Here is a 13796-nt window from a genome sequence, read left to right on the forward strand (position 1 = left end):
GGGTCACTCATTGGTCACTCAGGGTCACTCATTGGTCACTCATTGGTCACTCAGGGTCACTCATTGGTCACTCATGGTCACTCATTGGTCACTCATTGGTCACTCAGTGGTCACTCATTGGTCAGTCATTGATCACTCATTGGTCACTCAGGGTCACTCAGGGTCACTCAGTGGTCACTCAGTGGTCACTCATTGGTCACTCATTGGTCACTCAGTGGTCACTCTGGTCACTCATTGGTCACTCAGTGGTCACTCATTGGTCACTCAGTGGTCACTCATGGTCACTCATGGTCACTCAGTGGTCACTCAGGGTCACTCATTGGTCACTCATTGGTCACTCAGTGGTCACTCATTGGTCACTCATGGTCACTGTGGTCACTCATGGTCACTCATGGTCACTCGTGGTCACTCATGGTCACTCATTGGTCACTCATTGGTCACTCATGGTCACTCATTGGTCACTCATTGGTCACTCATGGTCACTCATGTTCACTCATGGTCACTCAGTGGTCACTCAGGGTCACTCGTGGTCACTCATTGGTCACTCATTGGTCACTCGTGGTCACTCCTGTCCCCAGACCAACAAGAAGACCGGCCAGCCCATGATCAATGTGTGCTCATTTAGTGGTCACTCCCATGGGTCAGTGGTCACTCATGGTCACTCAGGGTCACTCGTGGTCACTCATTGGTCACTCAGGGTCACTCAGGGTCACTCATGGTCACTCATGGTCACTCGTGGTCACTCATTGGTCACTCAGGGTCACTCAGGGTCACTCATGGTCACTCATGGTCACTCATTGGTCACTCATGGTCACTCAGTGGTCACTCAGTGGTCACTCATGGTCACTCTGGTCACTCAGTGGTCACTCATGGTCACTCATGGTCACTCAGTGGTCACTCATGGTCACTCAGGGTCACTCAGTGGTCACTCATTGATCACTCATTGGTCACTCATTGGTCACTCATTGATCACTCATTGGTCACTCATTGGTCACTCATGGTCACTCATGGTCACTCAGGGTCACTCATTGGTCACTCATTGGTCACTCATTGGTCACTCAGTGGTCACTCATGGTCACTCATTGGTCACTCAGTGGTCACTCATGGTCACTCAGTGGTCACTCATTGGTCACTCATGGTCACTCATTGGTCACTCATGGTCACTCATGATCACTCATTGGTCACTCAGTGGTCACTCATGGTCACTCATGATCACTCATTGGTCACTCAGTGGTCACTCATGGTCACTCATGGTCAGTCATGGTCACTCGTGGTCACTCGTGGTCACTCAGGGTCACTCCCATGGGTCAGTGGTCACTCAGTGGTCACTCGTTGGTCACTCGTTGGTCACTCAGTGGTCACTCATGGTCACTCAGTGGTCACTCGTGGTCACTCATTGGTCACTCCCATGGGTCAGTGGTCACTCATGGTCACTGTGGTCACTCATGGTCACTCATTGGACACTCAGTGGTCACTCAGTGGTCACTCAGTGGTCACTCATTGGTCACTCGTGGTCACTCAGTGGTCACTCATGGTCACTCAGTGGTCACTCATTGGTCACTCAGTGGTCACTCATTGATCACTCATTGGTCACTCAGTGGTCACTCAGTGGTCAGTCATTGATCACTCATTGGTCACTCATTGGTCACTCATTGGTCACTCAGTGGTCACTCAGTGGTCACTCATTGGTCACTCATTGGTCACTCAGTGGTCACTCATTGGTCACTCATGGTCACTCATGGTCACTCCCATGGGTCAGTGGTCACTCATGGTCACTCCTGGTCACTCATGGTCACTCATGGTCACTCATTGGTCACTCAGTGGTCACTCATTGGTCACTCATTGATCACTCATTGGTCACTCAGTGGTCACTCGTGGTCCCTCCCATGGGTCAGTGGTCACTCAGTGGTCACTCAGTGGTCACTCTGGTCACTCATTGGTCACTCCTGGTCACTCGTGGTCACTCGTGTCCCCAGACCAACAAGAAGACCGGCCAGCCCATGATCAATGTGTGCTCATTTATTGGTCACTCCCATGGGTCAGTGGTCACTCAGTGGTCACTCCCATGGGTCAGTGGTCACTCATGGTCACTCCCATGGGTCAGTGGTCACTCAGTGGTCACTCAGTGGTCACTCCTGGTCACTCGTGGTCACTCCTGTCCCCAGACCAACAAGAAGACCGGCCAGCCCATGATCAATCTCTACACTGACCGCGAGACCGGGAAGCTCAAGGGCGAAGCCACCGTGTCCTTCGACGACCCGCCCTCGGCCAAGGCCGCCATCGACTGGTTCGACGGTCGGAATTCCCAAAATTCCCGAAATTCCCGAAATTCCTGATCCCCAAAATCCCAAATTCCCAAAAATCCCGACCCCAAAATTCCCAAAATTCCCCATTTCCCAGCCCTCCCCGTGTCCTTCGACGACCCGCCCTCGGCCAAGGCCGCCATCGACTGGTTCGACGGTCGGAATTCCCAAAATTCCCGAAATTCCCGAAATTCCTGATCCCGAAAATCCCAAATTCCCAAAAATCCCGCCCCCAAAATTCCCCCAAAATTCCCCATTTCCCAGCCCTCCACGCGTCCTTCAAGGACTCGGCCAAGGCCGCCATCGACTGGTTCGACGGTCGGAATTCCCAAAATTCCCGAAATTCTCGAAATTCCTGATCCTGAAAATCCCAAATTCCCGAAAATCCCAAAATTCCCCCAAAATTCCCCCAAAATTCCCAGCCCTCCCCGTGTCCTTCGACGACCCGCCCTCGGCCAAGGCCGCCATCGACTGGTTCGACGGTCGGAATTCCCGAAATTCCCAAAATTCCCGAAATTCCTGATCCCGAAAATCCCAAATTCCCAAAAATTCCGATCCCAAAATTCCCGAATTCTTGATGTCAAAAACCTCAAATTCCTGAAATTCCTGATCCCAAAAATCTTAAAATTCCTGAATTCCTGATCCCAAAAACCCCAAAATTCTCCAAATTCTTGATCTCAAAAACCTCAAATTGGTGAAATTCCCGATCCCAAAAATCCCAAAGTCACAAAATTATTGGTCCCATAAAACCCCAAATTCCCAAAATTCCCAAAATTCCCGACCCCGAAAATCCCAAATTCCCAAAAATTCAGACCCCAAAATCCCTAAATTCCCCGAAACTCTTGAATTCAGCATTCCCAAAATTCCCGAATTCGTGATCCCAAAAATCCCATATTCCCAAATTTCCTGATCCTCAAATTCCTGCAATTCCTGATCCCAAAATTCCCCAAATTCCTGATTCGAAAAACCTCAAAATTCTCCAAATTCCTGATCTCAAAAAACCCAAATTCCTAAATTCCTAAAAATCTCAAATTCTTGAAATTCCCGGTCCCAAAATCCCTGAAATTCCCAAAATTCTTGAAATTCCAAAAAAATCCCTCCTTTCCCCAAAACTCCAAATTTATTCCCCAATTTTCCTCCTTTCCCCACCAAATTTTCTCCTTTTTTTCCCCAAATTTCCTCCTTTTTTCCCCAAATTTTTTTCCCTTTTTTTTTTTTTCCCAAAATTCCCGTTTTTCCCCCCAAAATTTTCACTTTCCCCACTTTTCCAGGGAAGGAATTTTCGGGGAATCCCATCAAGGTGTCGTTCGCCACGCGCCGCGCCGACTTCAGCCGAGGCGGCGGCCGGGGCCGCGGCCGGGGAGGTGAGCGCCCCCAAAATCGCCCTTTTTCACCCCAAAAATTCCTCTTTCCCAAAATCCCATTTTCCATCCCAAAACCCCTATTTTTCTTCCCAAAATCCCATTTTCCATCCCAAAATCCCCATTTTTCATCCCAAAATCCCATTTTCCATCCCAAATTCCCCATTTTCCATCCCAAAATTTCTTTTTTCCCCACTGAAAACCCCATTTTGCCGTCCCGAAATCTCCTTTTTTCACCCCAAAAATTCCTCTTTCCCAAAATCCCATTTTCCATCCTAAAAACCCTCATTTTCCATCCCAAAACCCCCATTTTCCATCCCAAAACCCCCATTTTTCTTCCCAAAATCCCATTTTCCATCCCAAATCCCCATTTTCCATCCCAAAATCCCCATTTTTCTTCCCAAAATCCCCATTTTTCTTCCCAAAATCCCATTTTCCATCCCAAATCCCCATTTTCCATCCCAAAATCCCATTTTCCATCCCAAAATCCCATTTCCCATCCCAAAATCCCATTTCCCATCCCAAAACTCCTTTTTTTCCCACTGAAAACTCCATTTTGCCGTCCCAAAATCTCCTTTTTTCACCCCAAAAATTCCTCTTTCCCAAAATCCCATTTTCCATCCCAAAACCCCTATTTTTCTTCCCAAAATCCCATTTTCCATCCCAAAATCCCCATTTTTCCATCCCAAATTCCCCATTTTCCATCCCAAAATCCCATTTTCCATCCCAAAATTTCTTTTTTCCCCACTGAAAACCCCATTTTGCCGTCCCGAAATCTCCTTTTTTCACCCCAAGAATTCCTCTTTCCCAAAATCCCATTTTCCATCCTAAAATCCCCATTTTCCATCCCAAAATCCCCATTTTTCTTCCCAAAATCCCATTTTCCATCTTAAAATTCCATTTCCCATCCTGAAATCCCAATTTTCCTTCCCAAAATCCCTTTTTCCATCCCAAAACCCTCATTTCCCATCCCAAAATCTCATTTTCCATCCCAAAACCCCCATTTTTCTTCCCAAAATCCCATTTTCCATCCCAAAACCCCCATTTCCCATCCCAAAACTCCTTTTTTTCCCACTGAAAACCCCATTTTGCCGTCCCAAAATCTCCTTTTTTCACCCCAAAAATTCCTCTTTCCCAAAATCCCCATTTTCCATCCCAAAATCGCATTTCCCATCCCAAAATTCCTTTTTTTCCTCACTGAAAGTTTGCTGTCCCAAACTCTCATTTTTTCACCCCAAAGTCCTCTTTTTCCATCTCATCTTTTCCCAAAACTTCCATTTTCCATCCCAAAATCCCCATTTTCCCCAAAATCCCCATTTTTCCTCCATTTTTCCCTGTTTCCCCCCCCGTTTTCCCCAAAACCGCTGTTTCTTGCCCTGTTTTCCCCCGTTTTCCCCCCAAATCCCCATTTTCCCCCGTTTTTCCCAAAATCCTTGTTTCTCGCCCCGTTTCCCCCCGTTTTCCCCCATTTTCCCCTGTTTTTCCCAAAATCGCCGTTTTTCCCCCCATTTTCTCCCATTTCCCCCCGTTTTCCCCCCAAATCCCCATTTCCCCCCATTTTTCCCAAAACCGCCGTTTCTCGCCCCGTTTCCCCCCATTTTTCCCCCGTCTCCCCCCGTTTTTCCTCAAATCACTGTTTTTACCCGTTTTTCCCAAAACCACCATTTCTCTCCCCGTTTCCCCCTGTTTTCCTCTGTTTCTCCCCGTTTTTCTCAAAATCCCCGTTTCTCGCCCCGTTTCCCCCCCATTTCCCCCGTTTTCCCCCATTTTTCCCAAAACCGCCGTTTCTCGCCCCGTTTCCCTGTTTTTCCCCCATTTTCCCCATTTTTCCCCGTCTCTCCCCGTTTTTCCCAAAATCGCCGTTTTTGCCCCGTTTCCCCCCCATTTCCCGTTTTCCCCCATTTTTCCCAAAACCGCCGTTTTCCCCCCATTTTTCGCCCCGTTTCCCCCCCATTTCCCACCGTTTTTCCCAAAATCCTCGTTTTTCGCCCCGTTTCCCCCATTTCCCCTCGTTTTCCCCCATTTTTCCCAAAACCGCTGTTTTTCTCCCCATTTTTCCCTGTTTTTCCCAAAATCCTTGTTTTTTACCCTGTCTCTCCCCGTTTTTCCCAAAATCCCCGTTTTTCGCCCCGTTTCCCCCCATTTTTCCCAAAACCGCCGTTATTTTCGCCGTTTTTCCCCCGTTTTCCCCCGTTTCCCCCCATCTCTCCCTGTTTTTCCCAAAATCCTCGTTTTTCCCCCCATTTCCCCTGTTTTTCCCCCGTTTCCCCCATTTTCCCCGTTTTTCCCAAAACCGCTGTTGTTTCCCCCGTTTCCCCCATTTTTCCCCGTTTTTCCCCCATTTTCCCCATTTTTCCCCCATTTTTCCCAAAACCGCCATTATTTTCCCTGTTTTCCCCCCATTTCCCCCATTTTCCCCCATTTTTCCCCACTTTCCCCCCATTTCCCCCATTTTTCCCCGTTTTTCCCCCCGTTTCCCCCGTTTTTCCCAAAACCGCCGTTTCTCGCCCCGTTTTCCCCATTTTTCCCCGTTTTTCCCAAAACCCCCGTTTCTCGCCCCGTTTCCCCCATTTCCCCGTTTTTCCCAAAATGGCCGTTTCTCGCCCCGTTTTCCCCATTTTTCCCCCCGTTTTCCCCCCGTTTTTCCCCCATTTTTCCCCGTTTTTCCCAAAATCCCCGTTTCTCGCACCGTTTTCCCCGTTTTTCCCAAAATCCCCGTTTCCCCCATTTCCCCATTTTCCCCATTTTTCCCAAAATCCCCGTTTCTCGCCCCGTTTTCCCCATTTTTCCCCGTTTTCCCCCCGTTTCCCCCAAATCGCCATTTCCCCCTTTTTCCCAAAATTGCCGCTTTTCGCCCCGTTTCCCCGTTTTTCCCAAAATCCCTGTTTCTCGCCCCGTTTTCCCCGTTTTTCCCAAAATCCCCGTTTCTCGCCCCGTTTTTCCCAAAATCGCCGTTTCTCGCCCCGTTTCCAGGCCCGCTGGGCCGCGGCGGGTTCGGCTCCGGCTCCGGCGGCCGCGGCGCCTTCACGGGCGGGGGAGGGGCCCAGCAGAGAGCGGGGGACTGGAAGTGCCCCAACCCGTGAGTGCCATACTGGTTATACTGGTTTATACTGGGAATGGACTGGGAGGGACTGGGATGGAACTGCGAGGGACTGGGTTATACTGGGAGGGACTGGGAATGGACTGGGATATACTGGGAATGGACTGGGATATACTGGGAATGGACTGGGATATACTGGGAATGGACTGGGAGGGACTGGGAGGGACTGGGATATACTGGGAGGGACTGGGAATGGACTGGGAGGGAACTGGGAATGGACTGGGATATACTGGGAGGGACTGGGAATGGACTGGGATATACTGGGAGGGACTGGGATATACTGGGAGGGACTGGGAATGGACTGGGATATACTGGGAGGGACTGGGAATGGACTGGGATATACTGGTTTATACTGGGAATGGACTGGGATATACTGGTTTATACTGGGATATACTGGGAGGGACTGGGAATGGACTGGGGGGGACTGGGAGGAACTGGGAGGGACTGGGGGGGGACTGGGAGGAACTGGGAATGGACTGGGAGGAACTGGGAGGGAACTGGGAATGGACTGGGAGGAACTGGGAGGGACTGGGATAAACTGGGAGGGAACTGGGATGGACTGGGAAGGACTGGGTTATACTGGGAGGGACTGGGAATGGACTGGGTTATACTGGGAGGGACTGGGGATGGACTGGGAGGGAACTGGGATGGACTGGGATATACTGGGTGGGACTGGGAATGGACTGGGAGGGAACCGGTTTATACTGGTTTATATTGGTTCGGACTGGAAGGGACTGGTTTGGACTGGGTTATACTGGGAATGGACTGAGTTATACTGGGAGGGACTGGGTTGTACTGGTTTATATTGGTTTGGACTGGGAGGGACTGGTTTGCACTGGGTTATACTGGTTTGGACTGGGTTATACTGGTTTGGACTGGGAATGGACTGGGATATACTGGGAATGGACTGGGATATACTGGGAATGGACTGGGATATACTGGGAATGGACTGGGATATACTGGGAATGGACTGGGATATACTGGGAATGGACTGGGAGGGACTGGGAGGGACTGGGAGGGACTGGGATATACTGGGAGGGACTGGGAATGGACTGGGAGGGAACTGGGAATGGACTGGGATATACTGGGAGGGACTGGGAATGGACTGGGATATACTGGGAGGGACTGGGATATACTGGGAGGGACTGGGAATGGACTGGGATATACTGGGAGGGACTGGGAATGGACTGGGATATACTGGTTTATACTGGGAATGGACTGGGATATACTGGTTTATACTGGGATATACTGGGAGGGACTGGGATATACTGGGAGGGACTGGGAATGGACTGGGGGGGACTGGGAGGAACTGGGAGGAATTGGGAATGGACTGGGAGGGGACTGGGAGGAACTGGGAGGGAACTGGGAATGGACTGGGAGGGACTGGGATAAACTGGGAGGGAACTGGGATGGACTGGGAAGGACTGGGTTATACTGGGAGGGACTGGGGATGGACTGGGAGGGAACTGGGATGGACTGGGATATACTGGGTGGGACTGGGAATGGACTGGGAGGGAACCGGTTTATACTGGTTTATATTGGTTCGGACTGGAAGGGACTGGTTTGGACTGGGTTATACTGGGAATGGACTGAGTTATAGTGGGAGGGACTGGGTTGTACTGGTTTATATTGGTTTGGACTGGGAGGGACTGGTTTGCACTGGGTTATACTGGTTTGGACTGGGTTATACTGGTTTGGACTGGGAATGGACTGGGATATACTGGTTTGGACTGGGTTATACTGGTTTATATTGGTTTGGACTGGGAGGGACTGGTTTATACTGGTTTGGACTGGGAGGGACTAGGAATGGACTGGGTTATACTGGTTTGGACTGGGTTATACTGGTTTGGACTGGGTTATACTGGGAGAATCTAGTTGTACTTGGTTTTACTGGGTTATACTGGTTTGGACTGGGTTATACTGGTTTATACTGGGAGGGAACTGGGGGAAACTGGGAGGGAACTAGGGGGAACTGGGAGGGACTGTGACAAACTGGGATGGACTGGGACAGGATCTTGTTCGTGTCTCTGTGTGACATCATCACTGAGGCGATGACGTCACTGATGACATCACGGATGACGTCACAGAGCATGCGAGAACATGGGGAAAGGGTTTGGGACAAACTGGGACAGGGAACTGGGACAAACTGGGAGGAACTGGGACGGGACATTGTTTGTGTCTGTGTGTGATGTCACTGCTGACGCGATGACGTCACTGATGACGTCACGGATGACGTCACAGGGCGTGCGAGAACATGAACTTCTCGTGGCGGAACTGGGACAAACTGGGACGGGGAACTGGGACAAACTGGGATGGGACAATGTTTGTGTCTGTGTGTGACGTCACTGCTGATGCGATGACATCACCGATGACATCACTGATGACGTCACAGGGCGTGCGAGAACATGAACTTCTCGTGGTGGAATTGGGACAGGAAACTGGGACAAACTGGGAGGAACTGGGACAAACTGGGATGGGACAATGTTCATGTCTGTGTGTGATGTCATCACTGACGCGATGACGTCACGATGACGTCACGGATGACGTCACAGGGCGTGCGAGAACATGAACTTCTCGTGGCGGAACTGGGACAAACTGGGACAGGGAAGTGGGACAAACTGGGAGGAACTGGGACGGGACAACGTTTGTGTCTGTGTGTGACGTCATCACTGACGCGATGACGTCACCGATGACGTCACAGGGCGTGCGAGAACATGAACTTCTCGTGGCGGAACTGGGACAGGAAACTGGGACAAGAAACTGGGACAAACTGGGAGGAACTGGGACAAACTGGGATGGGACAACGTTCATGTCTGTGTGTGATGTAATCACTGACGCGATGACGTCACGATGACGTCACGATGACGTCACAGGGCGTGCGAGAACATGAACTTCTCGTGGCGGAACTGGGACAGGAAACTGGGACAAACTGGGACAAGAAACTGGGGGGAACTGGGACAAACTGGGATGGGACAACGTTTGTGTCTGTGTGTGACGTCATCAATGTTGCGATGATGTCATGATGACATCACTGATGACATCACAGGGGGTGCAAGAACATGGGGAAAGGGTTGGGGATGAACTGGGACGGGGAACTGGGATAAACTGGGACAGGGAACTGGGAGGAACTGGGACGGGATCTTGTTCGTGCCTCTGTGTGACGTCATCGCTGACGTGATGACGTCACCGATGACGTCACGGATGACGTCACAGGGCGTGCGAGAACATGAACTTCTCGTGGCGGAACGAGTGCAACCAGTGCAAGGCGCCCAAGCCCGAGGGGGGGCCCGGGGGGCCGCACCTGGGCGGGGGCGGCGCCGGGAAATTCCCCGGAGGCGGCGGCGGCAACCGCGGCGGGTCCGGCGGCAACCACATGGGTGAGAGGGGGCACAGCTGGGCACAGCTGGGCACAGCTGGGCACTCACCTGGGCACTCACCTGGGCACAGCTGGGAGGGGATAAACAAAAAAAACCCGGTGGAATTTGGGTGAAAAATGGGGATTTTGGGGGGTAAAACACACCTGGGCACAGCTGGGCACTCACCTGGGCACACCTGGGCACTCACCTGGGCACAGCTGGGAGGGGATAAACAAAAAAAACCCGGTGGAATTTGGGTGAAAAATGGGGATTTTGGGGGGTAAAAACACACCTGGGCACACCTGGGGGCACCTGGGAGGGGAGGGGCAAAAAAAACCCAGGGGAAATGGGGTGAAAAATGGGGACTTTGGGTGGTAAAACACACCTGGGCACACCTGGGGGCACCTGGGCACACACCTGGGCACTCACCTGGGCACTCACCTGGGCACAGCTGGGAGGGGAGAAACAAAAAAAACCCGGGGGAAATGGGGTGAAAAATGGGGATTTTGGGGCACCTGGGGGGTAAAAACACACCTGGGCACACTCCTGAGGGCACCTGGGAGGGGAGGGGCAAAAAAAACCCGGGGGAATTTGGGTGAAAAATGGGGATTTTGGGGGGTAAAACACACCTGGGCACTCACCTGGCACACCTGGGCACACCTGAGGGCACCTGGGCACAGCTGGGAGGGGAGGGGCAAAAAAAAACCGGCGGAATTTGGGTGAAAAATGGGGATTTTGGGTGGTAAAACACACCTGGGCACAGCTGGGCACACCTGGGCACACCTGGGCACAGCTGGGAGGGGATAAACAAAAAAAACCCGGGTGAAATGGGGTGAAAAACGGGGATTTTGGGGGTTTTAAGGGTACCTGGGCACATCCAAAATACACCTGGGACACATTTACACACCTGTACCACACCTTTACACACCTGTATCACACCTTTACACACCTGTTGACACATTTACACACATTGACACGCGTGTTCACACGTGTTCACAGGCGGGTTCGAGGAGCGGCGGGGCGAGCGCGGTGGGTTGGGCACACCTGGGCACACCTGTACCACACCTTTACACACCTGTTGACACATTTACACACCTGTTGACACATTTACACACTGACACACGTTACATACATGTTACACGCGTGTCGGCAGGCGGGTTCGAGGAGCGGCGGGGCGGGCGCGGTGGCTTCGAGCGCGGCGGGTTAGGCACACCTGTACACACCTGTACCACACCTTTACACACCTATTGACACATTCACACACATTTACACACTGACACACGTGTTAATGCGTGTTCACGCGTGTTCCCAGGCGGGTTCGAGGAGCGGCGGGGCGGGCGCGGCGGCTTCGAGCGCGGCGGGTTCCGCGGGCGCGGCGAGCGCGGCGGGTTCCGCGGCGGGCGCGGCGGCGAGCGCGGCGGCTTCGGGCCCGGCAAGATGGACAGCAGGTGGGGAACGACGGCGTTTGGGGGGAAAAACGGGGATTTTGGGAAAATTGGGAAATAAATGGGGGTTTGGGGGGAAAAAGGGGGATTTTGGGAAAATTGGGAAATAAATGGGGGTTTGGGGGGAAAAAGGGGGATTTTGGGAAAATTGGGAAATAAATGGGGGTTTGGGGGGAAAAAGGGGGATTTTGGGGAAATTCGGGAAAAGGGGGATTTTGGGAAAATTGGGAAATAAATGGGGGTTTTGGGGAAATGGGGAAAAAGGGGATTTGGGGGAAATTGGGGGGAAAAGGGGATTTTGGGGAAATTTTGGGGGGAGAAAGGGATTTTGGGAAAATTGGGGGGAAAAAGGGGGGTTTTGGGGGGAAAAAGGGGGATTTTGGGAAAACTGGGAAAAAAGGGGATTTTGGGAAAATTGGGGGAAATAAATGGGGGTTTTTGGGGGAAAACGGGGATTTGGGGAAATTGTGGGAAATAAATGGGGTTTTGGGGAAATTGGGGAAAAGGGGGATTTTGGGGAAATTGTGGGAAATAAATGGGGGTTTGGGGGGAAAAAGGGGGATTTTGGGAAAATTGGGAAAAAGGGGGATTTTGGGGAAATTGTGGGAAATAAATGGGGGTTTTGGGGAAATTGGGGAAAAGGGGATTTTGGGGAAATTGGGGAAAAAAGGGGATTTGGGGAAATTGGGAAATAAATGGGGGTTTTGGGGAAATTGGGAAAAAGGGGGATTTTGGGAAATTGGGGGAAATAAATGGGATTTTTGGGGAGAAAAATGAGGATTTTGGGAAAATTGGGGGGGAAAGGGGATTTTGGGGAAATTGGGGATAAAAGGGGATTTGGGGAAATTGGGAAATAAATGGGGGTTTTGGGGAAATTGGGGGGGAAAAGGGGGATTTTAGGGAAATTGGGGGGAAAAGGGGGATTTTGGGGAAATTGTGGGAAATAAATGGGATTTTTGGGGGGAAAAGGGGGATTTTGGGAAAATTGGGGGGAAAAAGGGGGATTTTGGGGAAATTTGGGGGGTTTGGGGGGAAAAACAGGGATTTTGAGGGGAAAAATGGGGGAGTTTGAAGGGAAAAATGGAATTTGGGGAAAATTGGGGAAAAATGGGGATTTTGGGAAATAAATGGGATTTTTGGGGAGAAAAATGGGGATTTTGGAGGGAAAAATGGGGAGTTTAGGGGAGCGGGAATGGGGGTTTTGCAGAGAAAAATGGAATTTTATGTGAAAAATGGGGATTTTTGGGGAGACAAACGGGGATTTTCGGAAAATTCAGGGGGTTCAGGGGGAAAAACGGGGATTTTGGGAAAATACAGGGGGTTTGGGGGGAAAATGGGGATTTTGGGGGGAAAAAGGGGATTTTTGGGGAGAAAACCGGGGATTTTTTGAGAGAAAATGGGGATTTGGGGAGGGAAAATTAGGATTTTGGGGGGGGAATGGGGATTTTTGGGAAAATTTGGGGGAAAAAGGGGTTTTAGGGTGAAAAATGGGGATTTTGGGAAAATTCAGGGTTTTCGGGGGGAAAACAGGGTTTTTGGGAAAATTTGGGGAGGTTGGGGGGGAAACGGGGATTTTGGGAAAATTCGTGGAGTCTGGGGGAAAAATGAAAACTTGGGAGAATCCCATGGATTTTGGGGTGAAAAATGAGGATTTTGGGAAATTTCGGAGGGGGTTGGATGAAAAAACGAGAATTTGGGAAAGAAAAACGACGATTTTGGGGGAAAAACCTGAGATTTGGGGCAAAACCCGGGAGAATTTTGGGGTTTTAAAGGAGGATTTTTGGAATCTGGGTGTTAATGAATGATGAATAATTAATTCATGCAAATGAGGGTCGCTGACGCCGTCCAATCCCGTTGCAGGGGCGACCACCGGCAGGACCGACGCGAGCGGCCATATTGAGCCCCTCCCCCACCCCCCCTTTGGCCCCTCCCCCAATTTTTGTATTTCGGCCCCTCCCCCACCCTTGGCCCCGCCCCCCGCTTTTAGCCCCGCCCCCTTCAATAAAGGGATTTTGGGGAACGATTCTGATTGGCTGGGGCGGGGAGGGGGCGTGGCTTCACCTAAAGGTCATTAACATGTCTAATTAACGCCCTAATGAGCTCGTTAGGCGCTGATGTAAATGAGGTTAAAAGGAGCAGGGTGGGGCGTGGGTGGGAGGGTTGATTTGCATAATGTGCATGTATTAGCATAAATTAAGGGTGGGTGTGGCTTGTCATAAAGAAGTGCCAAG

At 51.0% G+C, this 13796-nt stretch overlaps 1 protein-coding gene across 1 annotated transcript in view; it reads left to right on the forward strand.

Moving 5' to 3' along the window:
- Positions 1 to 13661, forward strand: part of FUS (FUS RNA binding protein) — a 45196-nt gene extending 31535 nt beyond the window's left edge. Inside the window, exons 11-16 of the mRNA XM_085593505.1 lie at positions 2166 to 2295; positions 3575 to 3667; positions 6638 to 6743; positions 9978 to 10141; positions 11433 to 11568; positions 13426 to 13661. Coding sequence (XP_085449631.1) covers positions 2166 to 2295; positions 3575 to 3667; positions 6638 to 6743; positions 9978 to 10141; positions 11433 to 11568; positions 13426 to 13465 — 669 coding nt within the window. The 3' untranslated portion in view covers positions 13466 to 13661. The remainder of the gene's footprint in view (positions 1 to 2165; positions 2296 to 3574; positions 3668 to 6637; positions 6744 to 9977; positions 10142 to 11432; positions 11569 to 13425) is intronic.
- Positions 13662 to 13796: the final 135 nt, after the last annotated feature.

The sequence above is a fragment of the Lonchura striata genome, chromosome 16 (genome assembly GCF_050655825.1).
Source record: "Lonchura striata isolate lonStrDom1 chromosome 16, ASM5065582v1, whole genome shotgun sequence".
NCBI lineage: Eukaryota > Metazoa > Chordata > Aves > Passeriformes > Estrildidae > Lonchura > Lonchura striata.